Source organism: Podarcis vaucheri (assembly GCF_965113315.1).
Source record: "Podarcis vaucheri genome assembly, chromosome: 11".
NCBI lineage: Eukaryota > Metazoa > Chordata > Lepidosauria > Squamata > Lacertidae > Podarcis > Podarcis vaucheri.
Window position 1 is genome coordinate 62,520,224 of NC_138749.1, and position 27,718 is coordinate 62,547,941.

The 27,718-nt window shown below is 41.9% G+C and overlaps 1 protein-coding gene across 9 annotated transcripts in view; it reads left to right on the top strand.

Moving 5' to 3' along the window:
* The window catches only part of PRUNE2 (prune homolog 2 with BCH domain), a 138,737-nt gene that overhangs the window by 24,469 nt on the left and 86,550 nt on the right, over window positions 1-27,718 (top strand). For all 9 annotated transcript variants that reach the window (XR_014224336.1, XR_014224337.1, XM_082241460.1 and 6 more), the window contains exons 2-6: window positions 6,690-6,794; window positions 8,135-8,337; window positions 10,126-10,289; window positions 15,716-15,862; window positions 17,521-17,615. Coding sequence is in view for 7 of the 9 variants with exons in the window: in XM_082241460.1 (XP_082097586.1) it covers window positions 6,690-6,794; window positions 8,135-8,337; window positions 10,126-10,289; window positions 15,716-15,862; window positions 17,521-17,615 (714 nt within the window). In the remaining 2 variants the exon portion in view is untranslated. The remainder of the gene's footprint in view (window positions 1-6,689; window positions 6,795-8,134; window positions 8,338-10,125; window positions 10,290-15,715; window positions 15,863-17,520; window positions 17,616-27,718) is intronic.

Genomic DNA, 27,718 nt, shown 5'->3' on the forward strand with positions numbered 1-27,718 from the left:
CTCCCGCCGCGCAGGAGCGATGCCTCTCTCTGGCTCTCCCTCCGCGCAGGCTGAGGGAGGGAGGGAGGTGCGCGTGTGACCCGTCTCTGCTGGGAGACCAAACCCAGCGAGGCAGAGTCGCGCGGAGGCGCCCAGGCAGCGCTGCGAGGAGGAGCGCCAGGCAGCAGCAGGAGGTGCGGCCTCTCCTCGCCGCCGCCGCCCCGCCTCTCGCCGCCCGACTCGCCCGCCTCCCTCCAGGCATCTCGCGGCACACGAGGCAACGTCTCACGGCACACTCGTGTGCCGCGGAACACCGGTTGGGAAACACTGCTTTAACCTATTTAGTGTTGTGGGGATTTTTCTTGGTTTCTTTTGGGGAAATGGGTACGCTGTCGTGGAGGTGTTTCCAGCTTTATCTATCTCCATCTGCACCCATTGTTTCGCTTCGTCTTCCAGGATGTATGGGATTATGTGGCACACTTGCTTGGCGATGTAGTATAGTTCTATGTTTGGAACTCCCCATCCTCCTTCTGAGGAGGGAAGGTGCCGAAATTTGGGACTAGTTCGTGGCTTTTTATGTGAGAATATAAATGAATGTTGTTTTTTCTGCCACTCGCAGAGTTGGATGGGGGGGGGGGATCCAAACTGGGAGAGTTTGAAATAGATAAGTTAGCTTTGGGACTAGCTCTGGCCAAGCATATTTTAAAATGTATATCTTTCCATATAAATCTCTTCAACGTGTGTGTGTGTGTGTGTGTATAAATAATTTTATTGTTTTTCATAACAACAAACCCACACACCCCTAAACAAACTAAACCCGTGCCTATGTTATTCTATCAATCAGGGTTTTATGGAAGCTAGAGGCAACTTTCATAAATTTTTAACCATAGGTCTAGATTTTGCCTCGTTTGAGCAAGGGATAGTCTTGCCTCAGCAAGCAAAAATATCAGTCTTCTCATCTTGTCAGAACTACAGGGGAGCCCTGTTGAGAGGTCCTTCCATTTATAAAGTTAAATCTGTCCTGGGATGCAATAATAATAATAATAATAATAATAATAATAATAATAGTAATAGTAATAATAATTTATTTATTTATTTATTTATTCATTCATTCATTCATTCATTCATTCATACCCCGCCCATCTGGCTGGGTTTCCCCAGCCACTCTGGGTGGCTTTCAACAAAGATTAAAATACATTAAATACCGTAGGGCCTTTTCAGTTGTGGCACCCACTTTATGGAGGTCATTGTCTAAGGAGACATGCATGCCAAAGTATCAGTCTGAAGAAGACTTTTAGAGAATAGGATTTCATGTGTTTCTGGTTTTAATATCCCTTTTAAGTTAAGCATGTATTGGATATGAAAGGTGGCTTTATTAATGAGGAATTTTAAAAAACATTGTAGGCTGTTAGCATTGCTACTGGTGTTTGCTGTGGTAGGCTGAATGTCACCTTGGTTTGTAGAAAGAAATACGTATGGCAGAAGCCTTTTAAAAAGACACACAAGCTGATCTTACATCTTCATTTGGTTATAAAATCAGTATTAATTCTGATATTTTAGTGGAACTTGCCAGTGTTTAGTCTGCTGTGTGTGACAGTGTATAATTACAAATCAATTACTATTGAATTGTTAGCATACATCATCCTGGCTAATACCTTGCAAAACAATGTACAAGTCCTTTAGTCGTTATCTGAAAATACTTGGTCATGGAGAAATGCAAGTTTTATGAGCCATAAATCCAGATCAGCTGCCAAGGTTGCATCTCATTCCTAGTCCTCACTAACTTGGGAGTTTGTGTGTGTTTATTGATCAGGGAATTTGTGGCTGAAGATGGATTCCTCCAGGCAGAATCAGTTCCTTAGGAAGTTTTCTCTGAACTTGAAGAGAAAATTTCAAGTTTGACCTTGCAATATCTTCTAATAGCTAATTGAATGTCTGCAGGCTAAATATATACATGTGTGGGAAGACGAAAGAAAGCTGAATTACAACCATTATTATCTCAAAGAAGGAAATAGTTCTGATTATACTGGAGAGCAAGAGCAAAATATGTTTTCACCAACAGAACCATTATAGTTCAGTTGACATACAAGGGAGAAGAACTATTTTTCAGAATGTCTGCTGCATCAGAGAAATAAAATATATACATCTGAAATAGTGTAAACTGCAACGCTTTAGCAGAAATTGGTGGAATTAATTAGAAATATAAAACGTGAAGGATCATATTACTAAAGGAAGCAACAGGGGCGTTTCCAAACAACTACTCCAGGAGCATGATTTATGCATTGTTTTTGCTAAGAGGTAACAATCTTGGTAAGAGGAAGGCAGGCAGGGCAATAGGACATTTTCATTGCTTGTTACCCACCCAGAATAATCAATGCTGGGAGAAAAGGATGGTGCCTTGATAGAATTGATAACTCTCTTAGCTTCTGAAGAGACAGTTGGCAAGGAAGAGGAAGAAGGACATACTATAAAATACTATACTATACTTGGCTGTACTATAAAAACTTGTTCTGATTACATGTGTTTTGCAAAATTATAAAATACATACAACAGCTTTGTCTATCCAGAAAGACAGTAGAGCAGTCATTTCAGATTTTTTTTTTTAAAAAAACCCAACATATTTATTGGGAGACATATCATATTTCTGTGTAATCCTATTTCATTTCACAAAAGTTATGGATGCCCTTTGAATTGCTAGCATGAAAACAACAGCACTGCAGCCTTTTGTGGAAGCTGCTGAAAGTAATTTATTCTGGCCACACAATAGTTACGATTTTTCAAAGCTTCTTTTAGGTGACTTGGCTAATCATGTAAACCTGATTATTAGGCAGCTGCAGTTGGTTGTGTGAAGAGTCCTAATGCTGAACAGAAACAACAGTGAGTCCTGTGGGACCTTGATGACTAAGGTACCTTGAGGGCCACCCTAGCTGGTAGAGCCTCTGCTCTGTGTGCAGAAAGTCCCAGGTTCAATGCTCAGCATCTACAAGTAGAGCTGTTTTCAGTCAGTGTGAACCTTACTGAGCCAGATAGACTAATGATGCATTACATTATTATAAGGCAGAATCTCATAGTCCTGAAACAACAGCTGCTAGATGCTTCACCCTCTATCTTTGGGAAAGGTTGTAGCTCACAGCACCTGCTCTGCATGGAGAAACTCCCAGGCTCAGTCTCTGCCCCCCCTGAGTAGGGCTCAGAATGTGCCTGTCTGAAATCCTGGACAGCAGGTGCCAGTCAGTGTAGACAATTATGAGCCAAATGGGTGACACAATACAAGACAGTTTCATTAGTTCCTTGGCTGGCTTTGTTGCAGCAAACCAGCATAACCACCCACTGGAAAGCAACTGCACCCACTGGAAAGCAACTGCACCCACTGGTGCTGCAACCTTCCATGGAGTCCTGCCATGCTGAATTGATTTTCAGTAAGCTTCCTGTGGAGGCTATAATGATAGAAGAAAAGGCACTTCCTCGGACTTCCGGGTTGGTGCCTCCAGGCAATGGCGGAGTTCCTCTGATCGGGAGGAATTTGCTCCGTGGAAATTAGGGTCTGACCGCCACGGCGAAGGCAGAGACCCACTGAAATCACAGGTGGGAGAAGCCTGTGAATTTGGGATTCGGCTGGCACCCTTTGCGCCTCCCCTACTCGCGGGGAAACCCTGATTTGGGGATCCGGAGCGAAGTGGGGTGAGTGGCGCGGTGCTTCGAATTGACTGCTTCTTTCACGGAGTGAAGCTGCATTGCTGTTGCCGGAGAGCGCTGACTTTTTCCTGTGGACACTTGGATTTTAAACAACTACCCGTGAGTAGAATGGAAAATTAGATCTTTAAATTCATTAATTTGGCATCGAAACGGGAAGGTTTTAAACAGGAAGTCCACCTTACTTTTTTGTAAATAGATTGAAGCAAAGAAATTGCAAGTTAAAGCCTTGGAAAGTTTATTTTTGTAAAGGATTAAATCTCCATCGGTTAAAACTATTAAACCCCCCTTGGAAGCAGGAGAAGAAGGGGGAAATTTTGGACCTAGTGAGCCTGCAGGAGAGAGTGAAAAACCAAATTACCACTGCTCCGAACCTGGAAACGGGCTGCCAGAAAGAGTGACGTTTTTTGACAGCTAGCTAAATAAGAGAAATATATTGTTTCCATTGTCCTCATCTGCGTTTAAAAAGCAGGCAAAGTAACTGAAAACTGAAACTAACTTTATAGGTTAAATTGTGTTTGAAAGGATTGATACAAGTGGAGACTGTTTCCCTCTAGAGGGAGCTTTTGAAATTGTTACAAGAGTGGAGCTGGGGTTTTTCCAGCTGCAAGATAAGAACTCTGTGAATTAGAGATTGACCTTGGATTTTAAGAATGTTGACAAAAGGAGCCTTAGTGACTGTATTATGTAAGATAAGCTATTCGTTGGAACAGCTGCAGAAGAAGACGGATGTTATGAATACCAAACTTGAGAACTTGGGACAAAAAATGATTAATTTGGGACAAAAAGTGATCATTAATACAGAAATTGTTCAGGATTTGACACAGGAACCTACTTTGACAGGACAAACTGGGGAGAAGATGAAGGAGAATGTTGGTGTTGTTGAACCTAAAACAAGTGGAAGCCCCAGTCTTACAGAGGCAAATTGAGGACTATAAGTGGAGGCCTTTTATGAATGAATATAGAAAAAGTCAGAATTTGAAGATTGGAGCCCTGCTTGGATTGGAGAAGGAAGGTTGGATAGACTCTTTCATGCAGAGATTTACTGACCTTTGGGTCCTGAATCTGGGTCAGGAGGTGATTGGAGTGGTGGGGGCCTTTGGATCTGGAGGAGCCTTGAAACATGATTTGAGATATTGTATGGACATTGGTTTTAGCTGTGGAGACTTTAACTGTGGAGCTGTGGAGGGAATGGGTGCATGGTTGGGTCAGGGCCCCCCAAGACCTACGTTTTAGCATCTTCAGCATCAAATAATATGAAGAAAAACTTCAGAAGGGACTTGGAAAAGATTTAAGAGCCTCGGACAGAAGATCTCCAGGTTGATGAACTATATGGAATGGACGGAAATGACTGGCAGAATCCGAGACCAGGGAGAAGAGATGGTGGTAGAAGATTGGGAAAGTTTAAAGTTTATATATAGAAATATTGTAAATTTAATGAGTGTTAGAAAATTGTTGGAATGAAACTTTATGGCTTTAGCAGAAATGTTATAAGGAGTTAAGTATAAATAAGTATTTCAGTATTAATGGAAAATAAGGTAAAAAATATGTTAAGATATTCATAATGATAAAAATAGAGAAAGATGGAAAGGAATTGCTAAAACAAGTAATAGAAGTGGAATAAAAAAAGGGAGGTGAGAGGAGGTCGATGAAATAAGGGAATGAAAGATTGAGTAATGAAATGGTATGGTATGGTATGGTATATGTTGTTAAATTGTTGTTGTTTTGTTTAGTTTAGTGTGTTAAGGTTGTGTTTTGTATTGTTTATTGTATTGTTTTTTATTTTCTCTCTTTTTTTCTTCTCTGCTCTATTTTCTCTTTCTCTCTCGCCTCCTTTCTTCTTTTTTCTTTTCTTGTAAGTTTTAAAAGAAATAAAGATCATTTTTTAAAAATATATATATACTAGACAACCAAAAAAAGAAAAAAAGGGGGGGGGGAGAAAAGGCACTTCCTCAGTTGTGCAGGTGCTTAATTCTCTTCCTTCCATGATTTAATTCACTTGGCCATATTGGGAATAATGATTAAACTATGGGAGTTTCCCCATAACTCCTTTAGCATTTATTTCTGGTTCACTAAGTCTAATGATGAATACAAATAATAGGAGTATTTTCCATGACATCGTACCTGTATTTCGAACTTGTTCTTTTTCACTTTTTTTTACCACTAATACACTAATACCCATTCAACCATGATTTGTTACTAGTTTTCTCTAAAGATTATGTTATTATATTTGGCAGCTGCCCAAATGTCAAAGATTTCTTATTCATTTTAACATCTTGATTTTCATATGATTTCACTAATTTTAGAAATTCATAGTCAATACAGGTATCTGATTCTGAAGTCTTAAGGAGAGCAGAAGCACACCTGAAACTATGGTGTGAGGTGCAGTGAGCAGAGGCCTGGCCTTCTTTGTCTCCTTTAAAGCTTTTTTAAATATGCAGGGACACTTTAGGCTTCTTTTCTCTAGACTGATCACAGTCAGTTCCTTCAACATCTCCTGATATGTTTTGCATCATTAATCAGTCTACTTAATGCTTTCTTCTGAATCTTTTTTTATTTTTTATTTTGCTTAAAGGCATGTCTGTGCTGTCCCGCTATTTTTCATTTTGGTTTGTCCATCTGGGCTTCCACTGTGGACTCAGGTTATTTAAAACAAGTATTGGATATGAGCACAGAAAGTTGTGGGTTTACTGCACACACCAGTAGTTTTGTTGTGAGGTGTAAAAGTGTTTGTGTGTACATGCATGCATATCTGTGGGAAGGAACTCTGTGGGGTAGGGAAGTATCCTGGGTTATGCAAGGTCAGAAATACTCCTGTCCTCACTCACCCAAACTTCCAATTATTTTGTGTGCAAAATATTTTAAATGAATAAGTGGGGGAAAAAGCTTTGACAATTAAAAATGAGAAATCTGGGATCAGATCAACTTTGCAAAATATTTAGTTATTTTGAAAGATATCTTATGTCTCTATTCCCTTTCCCCCTACTACAGTATTTAAAAACTGTCTTCTGTTTCAGAGTCGAAATAAACATTTGGATAAAGTACATGTAGTACTTGGAAATAAAACCTGTGATTTGGATTCACTTATTTCAGCTTTAACATATGCCTACTATCTTGAAAAGGTAAAGTATTTTCTACTGATATTACACTATATTTTAAAATAATTATAAGCCCATTGTAACATGTTGATCTTTTTCACCTAACTATAAAACTGGATGAGATCAATAATAAAATATTCTGATTTTATGATTGGGGAACTAATGCTGGATCACTGCTTTATTGCCTGCATTTCCCCCCTTATAGATTCATCACAGCCATCCAAAAGCCATCTCAGTTATGTAATTTTCCCTGAGTCAAGGATGTCTATCTCTGTCCACACTTGTATGCATTGTCCTTAACTGCCCATAGACTGACTGCCCTCTCCCCGTAATCTGCCTTGCACTATTATCATCACAATCCCTCAACCGTCCCTCATAAGGCTTGGTTTCCAGACTCTTTATCATCTTGGTCGCCCTCTTCTGCACACATTCCAGCTTGTCAATATCCTTGAATTGTGGTGCCCAGAACTGGACATAGTACTCCAGGTATGGTCTTGGTCTGCCCAAGGCAGAGTAGAGTGCCCACTAGGACTCCTCCTCTCCAGGGTCTTTCCCACACAGTCCCAGGCTGCCTCTGCACACAACCCCTCTCTGCTCTGCCTGTTTTATTTCTCTGCAAGTTCTGGAAGACCAGTGGGGAGAGGAGCTGGTCGCAGCAGGAGGGGGAGACTCCCTGGATTCTTCGGCAGCCTGTCTCCACTCTGCCTCTTGGCCACTTTCCCCTCCAGCCTCCGCTGCAGTCTCAGAGTCAGAGTCTCTTGGTGTCTGCAGTCGCTGCAGTATCTCTGCCACAGCCTCTTCCTGTTCACTAAACCCTGCCACCTCTTCTGCTGCTGGCACCTCCTCCCCCCAGTCTGCTCTTTCTCCTTCTGACCACTCATTGTCACCCCACCAGCAATCCCCTGGCTTGGAGCCTTCTTCCCCTGGAGGTTCCTTCTCTGGCTGCTGCCTCCCAACACTCCTCTGCATCCAGCAAGTCCATGATACTCTGATCCACTCTGAGCGAGCAAGAATTTCCTCATCTTGCCCAGTAGCTTGAAGTTTAGATACGTGGGCCTCAGGTTGCTGGACCTTCTCTTCCAGCAAGGCAACTTGCACTTGCTGCTGGTGTAGTTTCACATGTTTTCAGGCAGGAAGGCAAATACGGCACAGGTGTTGCAAGTCACTTCGGTAGTTCCCTCACCATTCATGTCTCTTGTACGCCATGATGTATACCTCACCCCCCCCCCCCACTTTTGAAAGAAGAAAGTAATGTATGAAATTGCAGTGATGGAAAGTTTTAAGTTCAAGCCTGTCCATTATGAAAAATTATTCACAGTTTTTGAGTGCTTTCTAATTCACAGGGATTGATTCTTTGCTTACAGGTCAGTCCACCTAACATTCTGTGCTTGCCTGTACTGAACATACCAAGAAGAGAATTCTGCTACTGCACAGAAACGAGGTTTATTTTGGAGGAACTGAATCTCCCAGAGTCTCTCCATATCTTCTGTGATGAAATCAATTTGTATCAGCTGAACAATGAAGGGAAATTGTGTCTTACGCTTGTGAACAGCAGTGCACTGACAAGGTATCATGCTCCATATCTGATTACTAGCAAACGTGAACTTGGCAAAGATTTACCCTTGGTAAATCTTGAAAATCCCAAGTGTGAGACTTGCCTTTGTTCTCATCAGAGTGCAAGCTGCTGTTGTCATGATGAATACGCAATGAAACAGTTAAGACAACAAAACTCCTTAACTTTTCTGTACCTATTTACACAGTTCATGTGATTACAAAGATCACATGTTGGAGATCACACACTCAAGTCATAGATGCATGAATGTTCTATCTTTTTATCTCTCTCTCTGCTTATATCTCTTTCTTGCCCAGCAACACATAGATATGCGCTGAGTAGTACAAGAATGCCCAGTTTTGAGGGGTGCTGTGAACCCTTCCCTTGTCTGATCTGTGAATAGAGCACAGAATTTCTGGATGGGGTTGCTCAGAAGGGCCCTGTGTTTCGTGCACCCATTCAAAGCTGTTATAATGACAAAGTGCTCATGAATGGCATCATCAAGAACACATTAAAGGCTGAGTGCTTTTCAACTACTGTGTCCCATCAGCATATGGATTTCCACTTGGCAGAGGGACTTTCCCCTCTCTCCTCCCCCATGTGAGCCCCACACCCTCTTCAGATCTGCTCCAGGGGGTGGGCGAAGGCCTAGAACAGATTAAGGGTGTGTGTGGGATAATGTTCTATTGCACAAGAAGAAATCCTTGCACTGACAGAATGAGAGACTTAGTGCTATGTTGGATTTCACCCTAAGGGCCAAATGAGGTGTGATGTGAAATGCAGTTGTGCAGCTAAAGTGCAAACTTTAAAAAAATGGAAATAGCATCAGCTGAGGGCACAGCTGATAATTATTCAGATGACAGCAGAATTTGAGCATTTCTTCCTGTTCTGTGGTCCTCAGCTCTTCCTCTGGAGATGATATTTGTTTCAGGTTGGGTGGGAGAATTGAGCCCCCTCCCCCACCAATTGATGTCAGTTGGATTATTTTTACGCAAAAACTTGTTGCTTTTTAAAAGACGAATAAAAAGTGTTTTTTTCCTGGGAGTGCTCAAGGTACGCAGTACTGGCACCTTCTTCCTTCATTTCTTCAATTCTGGTTTCTACCCTACTTTCCCCAGGGTAAATCTTTAAAGGGAAGCCACATTTGGCAACTAGCTGAACTCCACCCTTCTGCAGAAATAGATGGGGAACGGGGGTGGGGTGGGGGGAGAGATGATGCTTTGCTTCCTCTCCGACAACACATGACTGAAAACTGGCACACAGCAGTTGTCCTCCTTCCAAAGATACACTGAGGATGAAGTTGGAGGGATGAGACAAAGAGCCCTTAAGCAAAATTTATTTTGGGTTACTTTTGTCTGTATTCACAGATCATAAGTCAAGTGTTTTCTGGGACTAGCAGGGAGGGCAGGGAGGCTACTCGTAAGAAAGAATGCCTCTCCGTCTCACCATTTAAAATATGCTGGTGTGCATATCCTGTGGAACTTCTTTGCACAATGCTGGAAGTAATAAAAGGAAAAACTGTGAATCAAACTTCCTCTTTTTCTGCTTCTGACAAAATACAAAGTGCAGCTTGTGTAGCAACCCTGTGAACCCATCCTGTTGGGAGGAGTGGGTGACAGACATATAAAGGCGATTTCTGTGCTGGCATTCTTTTCAAGACATCTTAAATAATAATGACCAAAATGGAATGGCGTTATCATTGTGTTGCTTAACTGCATAGTATCAACTAACTGCATTTAGTTTGCCATATAGTTCAGAGAAATGGCATAAAGAAGAAAACTTTTGAAACCTTTGCTTTTATAGTGAAGATAAAAATTTGGAATCAGCTGTTGTCAGAGTCATCAACCCTGAAGAGCGATGTGATGGCAACCTGGAGACCTCAGCATCCTCTTCCTCTCTGGTAGCAAAAGAGATTCTCCAAGAGGCACCAGAGTTAATCACTCGGCAACTGGCTCATCTTCTCAGAGGTGAGAGATTGTTCTTTATATTAAATACTGAAAGGTTTAATGGAGTGTTTCTGAATCCAGTCATGCAGAGAGACTGTGATCCATTCTTTGGTTAACAATCCCTTGAAAGACCATAGGAAGCTGCATGAAGGAAGCAGGGTGCAAAGAGTTTGATAAAGAGTAACATTATGTGGAACAATAAAAATGTGCATTTAAAAATAGGAATGACTAGGGTGTTAAGTGCAGATATCTGCATGTCAGTTGGGTAGGAGAATATCTTCTGTGTCTAGCTTTGTTTCTGGGACATGTCGGATTTGGAAATAAATGCCATAGCGCTCAGCGAATATTATCAAAGGTATATGATCTAATTTTGTCCTCTGCCGTCCTTAGGGTGACTATTTAAACTATTTAAACAAAAAGGAGGAACTGCATCACCATAATGAGGGCAAAAGAGGACTTGGATGTGCATATTTTTTAGAGGTTAACTTATGTATAGATTAAATTGCAAATTTATAAATTATTATTATTATTATTATTATTATTATTATTATTATTATTATTATTAATATTTATAGCCCAGCTTCTTTCCTGACAGGGACTTTAAGCTAAAATAGGAACCGCTGAAAACACAGGGGGGGAAATCATTAAAATACAATTAAACATTGATAGAATTAAAACTATATCATTACTTGCTACTCCCATCTTTGAGCCATGCAAGATTCCAGGGAGTTCCAGACATGCTTTGCTCACGATCTGTTTCCTTTTGGAAATGAGGTACAGCAGAGACTGTGGTGTTTTTATAATATAGGGTTTATTTGCACATATATACAACCTGAGCCTACAATGGAGGGGTTCCCAGCGTTACACTCCAGGAGGGTCTTGCTTCCTCTATAGGCACAATTTAGGATTCAGAAAGACACCAGCCATGGCTCTTTGACCCTTTCTTTAGTTTGCTGCATTTAACAGACTGCCATTATTTCCCACCATCCCACATCATCCCCACCTGCAGTCCTACTTTCCTCTCTGCATCGTCTCTGCTAACTATCTCAGAATTCAGGGAAGGGCTCCATCCATTCGCCGAGTAGCACAGAGTCTTTGCTTTGCTGATGGTCCCTGTCCCTGTCTTTGTTCTCTGTTAATGGCCCATGTCTCAGGCGATCTCCTGAACCCAGGAAGCTGGTTTGACATTTATTTTAACACTTTGCTAATTTCCAGCAGCTAATTTTAACATGCCAATCATTGATTCTAACACCTTACAGAACCAGGAGTTTACGGAAGTCTGGCACCCACAAACCCTGGCACCGACAGCTCTTAACTATAACCATGTATTTGTGTGTGTGTGTGTGTGTGTGTGTGTGTGTGTATGATTGATTAAAAACAAACAGATAATTACAATAAAAGCAGCATCGCACCTGCCCTTTCATTAAAGCAGTCAGTTCCGAAAAGCCTCTTGGAATAAGAAAGTCTGTTTTTATCAGGAAAACTTTCTGACAGTAAGAGCTGTTCAGCAGTGGAACAGTGGATTCTCAAGAGAGGTGGTGGACTCGCCTTCCTTGGAGGTTGAGTGGCTTTGACTGTAATTTAAATATAAATACAGTACATCTTAGCATAGTGATTAGGTGACCTGTGTGCCTCCTCAGGCTGCTGTCCAGGAGCTCATTGCTGATGGACAACAATAAGGTTGTTGGTCTCCCTATTTTGGTTCTTTGTCTTTAGACTGAACTTGGACTGAACTTGAAACAGAGGACCACCTCAAGCAGAGCATTGTCCTCTGTGTAGTAATGCATGTGGCTGCCTAGGCTTGCATCCTAGCTAGCATAAAATGATGTAAACAGAATAGCAGGGCCAAAAATCCAGTTAGTGTCCATCTAGTCCAGTATTCTGTGATGGCGAGATAGTCAAACACCCTGTGAAAAAGCATGAGTGAACCACGCAGGGTGGAGAGGACAAGACACCCATCTCCTGGCTGTCCCCAGCATTCATTTCTAGATAACGTTCTTCACATAGGATCTATTCTGGTGGCAATTACAAGTCTATTTGGAATCTACTCCTTTCCTTTCTGTTTGCTTTGTGTGACCCTGAATTCTATTCTTTAGGAAGAGAATTACCTCTATTCACTTGCTTCACACTATAAAGCTTTAGATAAGGGGTAGTCAACCTTTTTATACCTACCACCCACTAATGCATCTTTCTTGATGGTAAAATTTCCTTACCACCCACCAGTGCTCGGTGGAAGGAGGATTCAGCTTGTGCCGTAGAACCCCCTACCGCCCACCTAGAATCCTGAAACGCCCATATATTGAATGTGATGACGTATAGATGCTCTATAACAAATCAGATTTAGCTTTATGTCAATATTACTGAAGGAAAACAAAGCCTATTCAGAGTGAGGGGGAATTAGGAGAACACATTCTATCAGTGCTGATGTTTTGGGCTCAAAAGAATGAATGTGATTTTTGTGAACATTTTGGAAACATCAGCAACGAAAGAATGCATTTAGTGCATAAAGGTAAAGGGACCCCTGACCGTTAGGTCCAGTCGTGACCGACTCTGGGGTTGTGGCGCTCATCTCGCTTTACTGGCCGAGGGAGCCGGCGTACAGCTTCCGGGTCATGTGGCCAGCATGACTAAGCTGCTTCTGGCGAACCAGAGCAGTGCATGGAAACGCTGTTTACCTTCCCACCGGAGCGGTACCTATATATCTACAGTGGTACCTCAGGTTACATACGCTTCAGGTTACAGACTCCGCTAACCCAGAAATAGTGCTTCAGGTTAAGAACTTTGCTTCGGGCTGAGAACAGAAATCATGTTCTGGCGGCGCGTCAGCAGCAGGAGGCCCCATTAGCTAAAGTGGTGCTTCAGGTTAAGAACGGACCTCCAGAACGAATTAAGTACCACTGTACTTGCACTTTGACATGCTTTTGAACTGCTAGGTTGGCAGGAGCAGGGACCGAACAACGGGCGCTCACCCCGTCATGGGGATTTGAACCACCAACCTTCTGATCAGCAAGTCCTAGGCTCTGTGGTTTAACCCACAGCGCCACCCGCGTCCACGTTTAGTGCATAGATAAGACTAAATAAAAAGCTTAGCCTTTAAACAATAAATGTTTGCTTTTTAAACTAGTTCCTTATCTATGCACTAAATGCTTGTTTTTTAAAATGCAATCTCATTATAATATATTTCAGCCTTTAGGCTTCATAAAGGTAAAAAATAAAAGAATGCAAATCCATCAACAGCTAGAAAGAGATGATATTTGTAAAGGAATCAGCACCAGCAGTGCTGTGATAATAGACATATCTGTGCAAAGATTATACTTATTGTGAGGTAGGTTTCATGTTCAAATTGTTTTAAAGACCTGCTTTTCCCCAATATCTTTGTCATTTCTTCATGTGCACAGTAAATTACTTTTTCCCGGCGGACTTTATCAAAACCTGCTTCAAGAATCAAAATACTCCAAGACAGGCTCTACTGTGAGTCAAGGCTGGCCCCATTTCTGGGCTTATGCCAGAAGCAAACAATTAGAAAACCTGCCAGAGACTTGAGCCTGTATAATTTTATTTCCCGAGAGCCGTTGACTAGGGGACGGTTGCCAAACTAAGGATCCATTAAATTGCTGAATCATTACATTTTTGGTGGGAGCCAGCTGGCAAGGATGTAATTCAGTAAACTGACTGTCAGGTATCTTGGGTCAGTGCACTCTCAGAAATACCTCCTTCTGTTTATTTGTATAAGGCCTTGAAGGATGCCACAAGGAGCACAGATTGTAACATGTAAACACAGACAAATTTAAAAAGGAAACCACCATTGTAACTCATGGCATAAATTAGATGCAGACTCCAAAATTCCATCCATTGCTGTGGATGGTCTAAGGGGGATTCCAGTGACTTGGTGTGGGTAATTTTATTTTTCACATTGACAGTTATAATAAGTTCCCTTTTAGAAGCTTAGAAGGAAAGCTAGCATTTGAAAAGAATGTTTGCAGAATGGATGGCTCACCCTTTTCTTATATGGTCACAAACGCTGAGTGAATTGCATCAGTAACCTTTTATAGATTTCACTCTAAAAAAAGGAAGGGGATTTTCCAAAACCATGAAAACAAATTTAAAATACAGTCAGGCAGTGCTAAGATTTTCAGAGGGTGGCAAGAAATAGTGGAACCCCCCCCCCCAGCACTTTTAGGAGAGAAAAGGAATCCAGTAAGAACTTTTGGTTAAAAAATATACTCCTCACCACTACCACCATTAGTCCTTGTCCTCTGCAGGAGAATCTCCTGCTGTTTGACATTTTCTGGAAGTAATCTACAACAGGAGCTCTTGTCTGAACAGATGGAGGGGACTCCATTTTTATTTCAAATCCATGGCACCTCTCTGTAGCTGTTTTATGTCACATTCAAAGAATCAAACAAATAAAAAGTGACTACTTTGCCAGGACAGCATCTGAATTTTGTGCACCTAATGCTAAGACTGATGTGCAGAGAACCTAGCCAGCAATGAATGAATGAATGAACAGTGACCACTCTGAACAAGGCAGTCATCAAAGCATTAAAAAACAGAATGAGAGTATGTTTAGCACTGTCCTCTTTCCCCATCCCTCTGATACTTCTCCCCACAACTTTAGACAGATTCGTCTTTTGGAAGAGGGAGAATGGTATGAGTTGGCATTCTGAATGTTTTCATATGCAACTGGTTAAGAAGCTGATTCTTTAAAATAGTAATCCATTTCAATTTACTATTCTGTATATTGCATTTGCTACCCGCAACATGTACACAGTCTCAGCATTTATGTCTTGTTGTAATTGAGATCTTGAATTGGTTTGGCAAAAGCTGTTGTGCAATTATTGTTTAATTTGTTACCAATTGTTTAATTACACTGTGTTGACAAGTGATAAATTAAAATAAAATTAATCAAATAATGTTACTGTAGTTGTATTGAAGCATAGCTTTCTTGATCTTTTTTTCTGTACAATTAGGCTCACAAATCAGCGCTGATCTTCTCGTCAGCCTTAATTCTAAGCTAATGAGCCTGTGTTGCTTTACAACTTGGCTGCTGTTACCTATCACTTTGTGAACTCTGAGCCAATTGCTTTAAAATATGTAATAATTGATTTTCTTTTTTCTTGCCATACTTTTAGATGTATCATATGGATACCTGTAAGTTTTTCTCTCTGGATCAGTTGATTGTGGCTTTGAAAAGCCCCCCCCCCCCCCGGCTACTAAAAAGCAAATAATTTTTCCTTGGTGGTGGTAGAAGGAATGGTTCAAAGCTGTATAAACAAGAAAATGCATAATATGTGGAGATTCAAGAAGTCTGCTATGAATAAGAAAGACTGAAAAGAAATAAAAGGATAGCAGGCCATTTCTTTAAATAGTCATGAATTTTAGGGCTGATGTGGGAAAGAATATTAGTTTCTGTCTTCTGGGCTAACTTTCTCTGGTCAACACTTCAGGGAGCATCCTCTCTTTAGCCATGGATCCTGAACAAATTACGAGAGACCAGGAAGAAGTGCTTTCAAAGTTAGAGGAGAAATTCCCAGAGATGCTGCCTCGAGAGGATATTATCACTGCTCTACAGGAAGTTCATCTCCATGCTGATGGTAAAGGGTTTTTTTCTCCCCCTGCCCTTCACTTTTGTTTCCTACTTTTAGACAGATTGGAACATGGCATTCTGTAAAACCAGGGCACCCATTAAATGTTTTTTAAAGCACCATATACACACAGAAAAAAAATCCCACCAACCTTTCACCAGATGCAGTGATTATTTATAGGATAGATGAGCGGCATGCATAGCATCTTTTCATAGGTGGTGATACTGTCTATGAAAGAAAAGTGTGGAAACTTGTGCAGTGTATTTTATCATGACCGATGGGGCATGGCTGTTAAATGGCTTCCCAGTGCTGCACACCACTGCTAGCTACCAAAAGGGAGAGAGGCAGGGTAGCGGGGCACTTGGTGCAGTGCAAGCAGAGTGGGGGCAGAGGGGCGGATTGGTTCTGCTGCTCTGCCTGCACCAAGCTCCCAATTGCCTTGCTGCTTTGTCATGTGATAACCAGAAGCAACGTGGGAGCATTTGGAAGTCAGGCCATCAGTGCAGCCCTGTCCCTGCCACTCCATTGGCCGCTATCACCTGTGGATATTGTTGGGCTCCCAAAAGAATATTAAAAACACAATGAAACATCAAACATTAAAAACTTCCCCAAACAGGACTGCCTTCAGATGTCTTCTGAAAGTCAGATACTTGTTTATTTATTTGACATCTGATGGGAGGGTGTTCCACAGGGCGGGCGCCGCTACCGAGAAGGCCCTGTGCCTGGTTCCCTGTAATCTCACTTCTTGCAGGGAGGTGCCACCACCAAAAGGCCCTCAGAACTGGATAACAGTGTCTGGGCTGAATGAACAAAAGTTGGCATAAAATATAGGACTCCCAGCTCTACGTCTGGTCTCGTTTCATGAACACAATTTATTTCGTTTTTGAACATTTAAAGCAGTCTGTTTACTCAAAGGAGCATGGCACTGTGCTGCTTTTCTTTTTGAGTGCGGCTGCTGCTGTTTTGGCTGCATTCGGGTGGGTGAGATAGAATTCATGGCAATTATATTTACAGGTCAAATATTAGATATTTGGACACTGTGGATCCAACAGGCACAGTTTCTTAGTGCGATCCAAACTACCGCCTTGCTATTGGGCTTTGCAAAGTGATAGGGCCACTGAGGCATCCACAGTCCAGCTGCTCAAAGCACCTGCAGTCGGAAGTGGTGGGTGGGCAGGACCAATGCTTTCATGTGATGGTAAAGAGAGTATATTGGGGAGAGAGTGGCTCCTTGGCTGGCTCAGCCCTGCCCAGCCCTCAGAATGCTCTGTATTGAAGCGTTCTGCTTCCTCCCTTGGTGGCGGCAGGAGGGAGGAGACAGGGCTTATCTGGGGCTGGGAGAGAGCTGGGTAGAAATACACTTCCACCTAATCCATTCCTCCAAGTCTAGTGTAAGAGGGTTTGCATTGCTCTTTTATGGTGCTTGTACAGCAAAATATTGAGCCCGTAGTGAATTATCCCAGTTTTTCTTCAAGGCAAAAAAGGAGCAGATTTACTTTTTACATAGTAGAAATGAATTGTTATTTGTTGGGTTGCTTAGCATGACAAACAAAACCATTATTCAGTATTCAAAAACATCCAGTATTCTTCTCAAAGTCAAGTTCTTTGTTACATCCCAGTTCGCTGATTCTTAGTATGTATGAATAATTTTCCTGTCTGTCCCACAGGGCTAAGGATTGAGGAGGCCATACTCAAGGATCTAAAAGAGGTGTCAGATGGAGAAATAAAAGTAGCTGTTAGCACTGTGTATATGAATTTGGAGGTAAGGAGAAAGCAAAATGTGAAATTGTTTAGCTTTGCCCACGGCGTTGTTTGCTGCACTGCATGAGATGTGTGCAACTTCCTGTGATTGACATATTTCTTTCCCAGGCATTTTAAATCATGTGTTATTAGACAACTTGCAAAGCATTCTGGATGTGACTGCAGGTTTTGTATCTGCCATTCTGACTAGATCTGGCATCATCTTTGTGACAAATATGAACTTGACAAAACAAAAATTTGTAAGATACGTCTACTAATGCCAGTATAATTGGCAGTGTTAATGCTTTTGAAAGTGACAGCTGAAGATTGAGACTAGCTTTGCTGTGGTGTTTGCCTTTCCTGGGAGATTTCTCCAAGTGATATCAAAATATTGCTCTCTGGGATTGCCAATTTCTTCTCTTGCATTTTACCTTTTTTGCCCTGCATTATACTATACCCTGAGAGTATATATATGCTTGTTCCCTACTGGGATTTCCTTATAAATGACAACTATTTTATCAAAGTGACTTTAGAGTAGAATTGGTTTTCTCTTAAGAAGATGAATAATATTTACTCAGTGGGTGTAGCTTACAATTTACATGTTTTGGTTTTTTGTTTTAAAAAGTCACTCAGACCTATTTACTGGGCAACTGTGTGTGCATGCCTTGTTTGTGTGTGTTGGTGAACATAATGATAGCTTTTTGCACTTACATCAATCATCCATCCACTTGTTACCCTTTATCTTATTGTAGTATGTATTTAGATTGCCTTGGCACAGAGGCCACTAATAAATGCTTCACATATGACATTTTTCTGACATAGAGATGGCCTCTAGACCTGCAAACACATGTCTGTTGTGCTGTGTGGCATCTCTGATTTATTTTGCAGGGAGTATGTGACATAATATAAGTAGGCGCATTCTGGCCAGTATTCTTTCCAAACAAGAGGATATATGTGGCTGCAGTAGACAAGGGCCCAATCCGGAGAGAGCACCGCACCCCATAGTGGCCTTTGACTGGACTTAACTGTCCAGGGGTCCTTTGCCTTTACTTTTTACCTTAGGTAGTGCTAGGTATACTGCTCAGCACTCAGCCGTTACCATAATTTGGAGACTCACATATGCTTCCCCTTGTGTAACTTTGGATTACATGATTTAAAATGTTGCTTCTATTGTACAAACTTTCACATGGCATTTTAGGGATGGCATTCAGGCTGATTATAGAAATTTGTATTTGACGCCAGCAAACCAAGTAAATATGCTGCTGTTTAATCTTTTAGTAATGGCATTTGAAAGAAAATTCTGACTAACTTGTGAGCTCTCTCTCTCTCTCTCTCTCTCTCTCCCTCCCCCCCAGTGCCTTTTCTGAGGAGTTAGGGTAAAATAAATGATGTATGGAGCTGTAGGAATGAGACTTTGGCAGGGTACCTTACGACTAAGGAACATTAAACATAGGGCTCTTGTTTAGCAAATAAATAACCATTCACTTCAATGGTTGCATAGTCTGGACTTGTGTGCATATTTTTGCAAAGATAAGGAGAGGCCATTAGGGATTTAATATAAAATAAAGCGCCAAGGGGTCTTCTTGTAGTCCTAGTCTTTCTGCCACATGGTGTGTTACTAATGTGCCTAAATGGGCTTAAATGAATTTGTTATCTTTACTACATTTGCAGTGTGTATATATTTATATATTATTTTAATTGCATTCTTTATAAAAGAAAATATATCATATTTTTAGATGTTGAAAACATTGCACACATAAACAAATCATACTTTTTAAAGCATCAGATAATCTTTGCCTGTAGGTGACTTCATGATGTAGCTATTGTACAGCAGGAAGTATGCCGTGAGTTCATCTTCTCAGATATATTCCTAGTTAAGTAATCACCTTCTAAGAACAAATGGGGCAGCCAAAGATCCATTACTGAATACCCTCTCCTCACAAGTTTAAGCAATAAAGTGGATTACTTTGGAGGATAGTTATGATACTGTTGATACCCTAGGAAATATTAAAACTCATGTCTGAAATAACAATAACATATCTGTTCAGGTTCAACAAATTTTGTGGTGCTGGTTTCTGATGCTTGAACTTGAACATTTCTTAATTATCTGCTTCCATTACAAGTAATTACTAAAAAGTAAAAGATAAAAAGATGGGTTCAGATTGAAGCAACTGAGTAATACAGCATCATGCTTCATTATAACCATATACATTTATGACTGTGGATAAGGGTTAGACTCTGTTGTCTAAGATGAAATGAATTTACTTCTCAGAATTCTCAAAGTTATCCTGTAGAGTTTTTTAAATATTTGAATAATTTTCAACTATCCATTGAATACGGTATCTATGTTGAACACCTTGAAATCGTTTATTTCACTATTTGACGATATTTGATAGTTGGCATGCAGTGTTATTTAAGTTGGCAGATTTTGAGACTTCATATTTCTGCCAAAATCAAAGCAATTAAGATATTCCAAAAAGTCTAAAGCACCCAAATTTAGGATTTCACATTCAAAATTCAAATTTGAAATGTTTAAGTTCAAATTTGAATCTCCAAAAGAGCACATGGGAGGTGGGGTATCAGCTGGGCAAGCTGATATAGCCTAGTGTGGAATTCCACCCTATAATATTCATTCAAGTGTATATGGGTATTTCTTAACTAAGGCTGCAATCTGTACCCATTTGCCTTGGAATACTAAGCCCCCCTTGAACTTAATGTGTTTTACTTCAGAGCAGCCATGTATGGAATTGCACTGTTGTTGTCATGGGGAAAGGGGAGAAGCCTTGATTTAGAGCTGCCATTTTGGGTGGCAGCCTTGTATCCAGGCTCATGTCTAAAGCTGCTCTAATATTTGCATTATGACCATGGTACTGTATGTACAATTCGTCATACAATAATATTTCTTGAAGCAAAGGTAACCAACCTCTATTCCATTTTGTTACATTAACTTCTTGACCTATTATATGTAGGGAAAGGAAGTCATGTTTCTGCCCCTTGACAGGGCCACCATTGTGTCCTGGCACTGGTAAGGGTAAGGGTGAATTAACTTGCTGTGCTGACGCTCTTTGGTTGGTTGCTTCAGTATGGATTAGTTGGGGGTGGGGCTGGCCAGGGCAGATTGTAGGGGAGGTTGTCTGAGCTGGGCTCAGTGTTCTTACTGCCTTCCCTTTCTCCCAACCAGTATGATAACTGTTCGGTCTGTACACAGTATGGTTTGCTGTGGGTCCTTGTGGACAGGGCCAGGAAGAATTTTTATGTTTTGTTGCTTGACTGCTGAGACCTGGGGCCTTTGCCTCCCCTTTACCAAAAAATGTGTCTTGTTCTTCACAGTGTTATTGGTCACACAACTGATTCTGGCACTTGGGGGGTGGACCATCACCACATACGTCACCACAGAAAGTCAACGTAAAGGATTTTGTGGGGCCTGGACTCATAAGCCAATCTGTTGATTGGCATAACACAAGGTGGCCATAGGTTGTCTTCTGCTGCCTCAAAGCCCCAGGTTGCTTGCATATAGGTTGGGGCTCTTCTGTCAGCAGGCAGGCTGCTTCCCTGCGGGTAAGAAACTGTGACCATTTTAAAAACCCAGCTGCTTGTGGCTCTTCCCCTTCTTTGCTTCTCACTCCTCCCTCTCATGTTTCCTGCTGCAGGCAGAAACAGTGACACCTCCTGCATACACCTTTACTTACAACAATCCACCAGTATTCCATGCCCAGTGACCATTCTCAGCTTTGTAAAGATAGGCACATGGAAAATTGAGTTTATAGGTCATATCCTACAAGTCATTCCATTCACACAAGGAGTTCTGCTTGCACAATGGAGCTTCCCTGCCCACTCTTCTTCCATGCACCTTATCCAATCTGTTCTGGGTTTTCCCCAACCCCCTGGAACAGATTTGGGACGTAGGAGGCAAGTGGGGACAAAAGGGGGAGGGGAAGTTCTGTTGTACAAGCGGTAGTCCTTGTACAAAGAAGACAATTTCATTGAATATAACCATATATATATTTATTTGAATGTTGAGTCTCTCATGTATCTTTCCCACATCTTTCCGGGTCCCATATTGGTTCATTCTAGTCCACTGAGAGAGGACTGCTTTAAGAATTTTCAAGGTATGAGTTATTTTCTATGAAGCCTATGCTCATTTCTTGGGCTAAATCATTTTATTATTAGCAAGCAATAACTTAATGCTAAAACCCAAGTGTATCTCTGGCCCACTATTAGAAATGCAAAGAACAAGCATGTTTTCAAATAGCACTCTGTGCTGCCAATGATGTATCAACACCCTATGCCATTACTCTTCTCTAAATGTGATAATAATGTGATCTGTTAACATAAAAAAGTTTGATGCCACAAAAGCAGCTGGAAATGGACAACTGAAATATGCATATATCTAACTCATATCATCAAATGCACAGTTTGATGTATGTTGTTAAAAGCTTTTCATATCTTTCTGTTCCTCTCAAGCAAAAACAGCTCCCTTTGAATGTAAATCAAGAAGTTTCAGAGTACTCATTTCTCAGTGATGGGTTCTGGGGAGATGGCTTCCTCATTTCAGATACCTATTGGGTGGCCAGGGGAAAACAATATTGGTTCACTTGAGGTGGTTTAAGGTTGCTGGTAATCTTAGTATCTTCAGGCCAATATGCACAAACAGCTGCCAAGAGAAAGTCACTTTAAATTGCTCCCTGTAGCGACTAGCTTCATGTTGCCTCTTGCCGCTGTGCATTGCTGTTGACCCTGAGTTCAATGCTTGGAATCAGAATTTTGGGGGAGAAAATAGCTTAAAATGTTTATACCTCAATCCACTGAGAATCCTATTTCCTTGGGACTGGTTCAGGGATCTAGCTCAGTGCCCAGCACACATATATTAGCACTAATTAGCATCCCTCAGAGCTCTGATGCAGCTTACATTGGCTTTTGGAGGGTGAGGAAAACAGGGAGGCTTCCTTAAAAAAACACACGTTCACCATTTTCAGCACTGACTGACAGCAGCTATTCAGGGTTTGAGACAAGTCTTTTTCAGCTCTATCTATGGATTGAAGCTACTTCTGCCTCTTGGGTAACAAAGTAATACTTGATCCACTCCACCAGGAGTGGGGTACTGGATCCACTGATACATTGGTGGTGCCTGCAAGGCCCTTGTGGTCTAGCTGTGTCCCACACTTGACATCTTATAGGGTGTCAAGTGTAGGGTAGCCGGCTCTTGCTTGGTTACAGCCCACAGAAAAGGAGGTCTGGAAGACTTAAATTTGGCCCACAGGCTTGATATTCCCCACCCCTGTGCTACACACGTGCTATACTGCTCTCAATTACTTGTAGTCTGGCATGTTTTACTGCCCCAAAAGCTTCTGCACAACTTTCATGTCATAGGGTGTTTCTTTAGCTGCAGCAACACAAATTTGTGTTTGTCAGCTGCTAGAGTAAGGCTGCTCAACTGTGGCTGAGAATACAAAAGCAATTTGTCTACTTGCCAATAGAGGGGAAACCAGTATATCTGCCTTACGCAAATTCTGATGAAAAATCTGAAATGTTTCCACTGATCAACTATTTTGAAAGTATTAAGAACTGAGATATTCTGCTGCAGACTGAAGCATTTCCCCCACTGCTGTGTAAGGTATCGCGGTTATCTCTACATTAAGTAGTCACCACCTTCTTGAGATACTGCAGTGCTAGGAACATAGGAATATGTCTTATATTGAATCATAGAGTCATAGAATTGTAGAGTTGGAAGGGAGCACAAGGATCCAAACCCCTGCAGTACAGGAATATGCATCTGTCCCGTATGGGGATCAAACCTGCGACCTCGGCATCATCAGCACCACACACTAACTGGTCAGTCTGTTGGTCTATCTAGCTCAGTATTGTCCACATTGACTGAAAGCAGTTCTCCAGCTTTCAGGTGGGACATTCCCAAACCTAGAATCATAGAATCATAGAGTTGGAAGAGACCACAAGGGCCATTGAGTCCAACCCCCTGCCAAGCAGGAAACACCATCAGAGCACTCCTGACATATGGTTGTCAAGCCTCTGCTTAAAGACCTCCAAAGAAGGAGACTCCACCACACTCCTTGGCAGCAAATTCCACTGTCAAACAGCTCTTACTGTCAGGAAGTTCTTCCTAATGTTTAGGTGGAATCTTCTTTCTTGTAGTTTGGATCCATTGCCATTGGATCCTACTTGGAGAATACCAGGGACTGAAACTGGGACCTCCTATATGACAGGAAGATCCCTTCCAATCAGGGTTCAGGCCTCATCATGGGACTGAAACTGCCTTGGTCGCACTGGTTGATGATCTCCGGCGAGCTAGGGACAAAGGTGAGAGCTGTTTCCTAGTTCTGCTGGATCTTTCAGCGGCCTTTGATACAATCGACCATAACATCCTTCTGGACCGTCTAGAGGGGTTGGGAGCTGGGGGCACTGTTATACAGTGGTTTCGCTCCTTCCTCCTGGGCCGTGTTCAGAAAGTGGTGGTGGGGGATGAGTGTTCAGACCCTTGGGCCCTCACTTGTGGGGTGATTCAGGGTTCCGTCCTCTCCCCCATGCTTTTTAACATCTATATGAAGCCGCTGGGAGAGATCATCAGGGGGTTTGGACTGGGTGTCCATCAATATGCAGATGATACCCAGCTCTACCTTTCTTTCAAATCAGAACCAGTGAAGGCGGTGAAGGTCCTGTGTGAGTGCCTGGAGGCGGTTGGAGGATGGATGGCGGCTAATGGATTGAAGTTGAATCCTGACAAGACAGAAGTACTGTTTTTGGGGAACAGGGGGTGGGCTGGTGTGGAGGACTCCCTGGTCCTGAATAGGGTAACTGTGCCCCTGAAGGACCAGGTGCGTAGCCTGGGAGTCATTTTGGACTCACAGCTGTCCATGGAGGCGCAGGTCAATTCTGTATCCAGGGCAGCTGTCTACCAACTCCACCTGGTACGCAGGCTGAGACCCTACCTGCCCGCGGACTGTCTGGCCAGAGTGGTGCATGCTCTGGTTATCTCCCGCTTGGACTACTGCAATGCGCTCTACGTGGGGCTACCTTTGAAGGTGACTCGGAAATTACAGCTAATCCACAATGCGGCAGCTAGACTGGTGACTGAGGGCGGCCGCCGAGACCACATAACACCGGTCTTGAAAGACCTACATTGGCTCCCAGTACGTTTCCGAGCACAATTCAAAGTGCTGGTGTTGACCTTTAAAGCCCTAAACGGCTTCGGCCCAGTATACCTGAAGGAGCGTCTCCACCCCCATCGTTCTGCCCGGACACTGAGGTCCAGCGCCGAGGGCCTTCTGGCGGTTCCCTCATTAAGAGAAGCGAAGCTACAGGGAACCAGGCAGAGGGCCTTTTCGGTGGTGGCGCCCGCCCTGTGGAATGCCCTCCCATTGGATGTCAAGGTGATGGACAACTACCTGACATTCAGAAGACATCTTAAGGCGGCCCTATTCAGGGAAGCTTTTAATGTATGATATTTTAGTGTTTTTTGGTTTCTGTGGAAGCCGCCCAGAGTGGCTGGGGAAACCCAGCCAGATGGGCGGGGTACAAATAATTATTATTATTTTATTATTATTACCACAGAGCTATGTTGCTTCCCTAATGCTGACAGCCATATGCTTAGAATAATAGAATCTTAGAGTTCGGAGGGACCCAATGGTTGCCTTGTCCAACCCCCTGCAATGCAGGAAACTCAGCTAAAGCACCCATGACAGATGGCCATCCAACCTCTGCTTAAAAACCTCCAAAAAAGGAGAGTCCACAACCTCCTGAGGGGGACCGTTCCATGGTTGAACAGCTCTTACTGTCAGAAAGTTTTTCCGAATGTTTAGTCGAAATGGATGCTTTGCATCCATTTTTATGCTGCCTCCTCAGCACCTCCAGTTAAGGACTTCAGGTAGCACTGAGAGATGCTGGTGGTCAATAGACAGATCATATTGAGCTAGATTAGGATTGGGAACCTTGTGCTTAGGAGTCAAACGTGGACATCCAGGTATCTCTGTGCAACCATCAGGACTTTCCTTGGCCTGCATTCCTCCCCTGCTCTGCTTTACACCCTCCATTAGTGCTTCTGCATGGCTGTAATGTGCCCTTGATCTCCAATAAAGATTTGTTCCTTAGAATCATAGAATTGTAGAACTGGGAGAGACCCCGAGGGTCATCTAGTTCAATCTTCTGCAATGTAGGAATCTCTGCTAAAGCATCCATGACAGACATGGATTGGCTAAAAGTGACCTTAAATGTCACAAAACTCAATGTAAGGTGATGATATATGGTAATCACTTAATCTTGCACCACATAATAGGTCACAGCTGCCTCTATAGGAAATTGTTACATTGACATGGATATGAAATGTCTCTCTGTTGGGCTCTTTAACACATGCAGAAATAATTTGAAGATTTGCTGCAATAAGCAACATACATATGACAACAGGGCATAAATGTAATGGTTATATGATACAGTCAGAGAGTCATTCAGACCAAGGTGAATGGTGTCAGTATTACCTGGAGAATGGTGCAGAAGCTTTGTGATGATTCAAGGAATGATGTGCATTCAAAGTAGAGGAAAACAAGTTATTTGCTCCTCTTGAGTACATATTTCTGTACAAACAAAATCAAGCCGTTGTGCCTCAGATTTTATGCCATTACCAATAGGCCACTATCTTTGAAATCCTCCTTCTTGTTGTACCTAGTTCTGATGCTCTGAAGGAAGGAAAAAATAGGTAGAAAAAAATTGATCCTGGTTTCATAGAATTGTAGAGTTGGAAGGGACTCAAAGGTCATCTAGTCCGCCCCCTGCAATGCAGAAATCTCAGCTAAAGCACCATGACAGATGGCGATCCAACCTCTGCTTAAAAACCTCCAAGGAAGGAGAGTCCACCACCTCCCGAGGGAGAAAGCTGCTCCACCATTGAATTTACTATAGTGACTTTCCCTCTCCTTGGGGAGTTTATCCTAGAATTGATAGCGAATTGATAGCTCATTGTCATCTTGCAGTTAATTTAATATTTTTACTTGAAACATGAAAATTTTAATTTCTGGCATTCCTATTAGTAGCCAAAGCAAGTTCATGAATTAACAGTTATTACTCTTCTTTTTTTTTGTTTTAATTTCACCAGTCTGTAAGGCCATCTTTTTTATTCTGTTTATTTGCTGTGCACACATTGACCTTCTCATTGCTATTGGCCAAAGTAGCCGTCAATTCTAGAAAGGAATCGAACTTCCTCATGTTCATTAAGATACTTCCACCATAAAAGATTTTAATTTGAAAGGTAGGAGGTCCTTAAAACATCTTGGGACACTCGTGATCTTTTTGTCTAGGTCCTGTAGTACATGGTACACACGACATCTATATCAGCATATATGATAGAGATTGAAGTCTTATACACACCTCTGGATGTTCAGATCTGCCAAATACACACACTTTATTAGTGGCAAAAGTGGCCCTGGGTGCACCTCTATATTGCCAAAGGAGAAATGATTTTTTAAAAAAGATTCAGAAAACAATGAACTCACAAATGGGGTGAAGGCTAAATATTTTATTAAATAGCTCAAAAAAAGCTACAAAGCCTTATCTTATGCTCCCTTGTTCTTTGGGAACTCTTTGGGAACTCTTTCAGTAACAAGCACAACCCCTGAAGATGGAGATGGAACTGTGGCCAACATGTAGCACTTTCTGTGGTCAAGCCTGCACAGAGGTTCTCTCCATCTGATGTGGCTTATATATCTCTGGGGTCCATTCCCACCAAAATAACTGTTGGGGTTACATAAACCACAGCTTGTGTTCAAGTGACACATTAGTTTCTCACCAGAGTGAAATACTAATACTTGGCAGTAAGTCAGCATGGATAACATCCAAGGATTTGTTACTCCAAGTGCCATCTGAAGCCTTATCTTAAGATAACCATTCTCATACTCTTCCGTCTACACATCGATAGGTCTGAGAAACTACTGGTTTATGGAATAAACTTGAAGGCATAGGCCCATAGGATTTCTAACAATTACTGGCATGTGAGGGGCAATTGCTGGGCACCATCCTGATCTTTGATACATCATCTTCTGTGATACGATATTACAACCTCTTGCTGCTCTCAAGGACACAAATTTTAAGCATGCAACAATTTTCCCTGTAATGTGTATATTC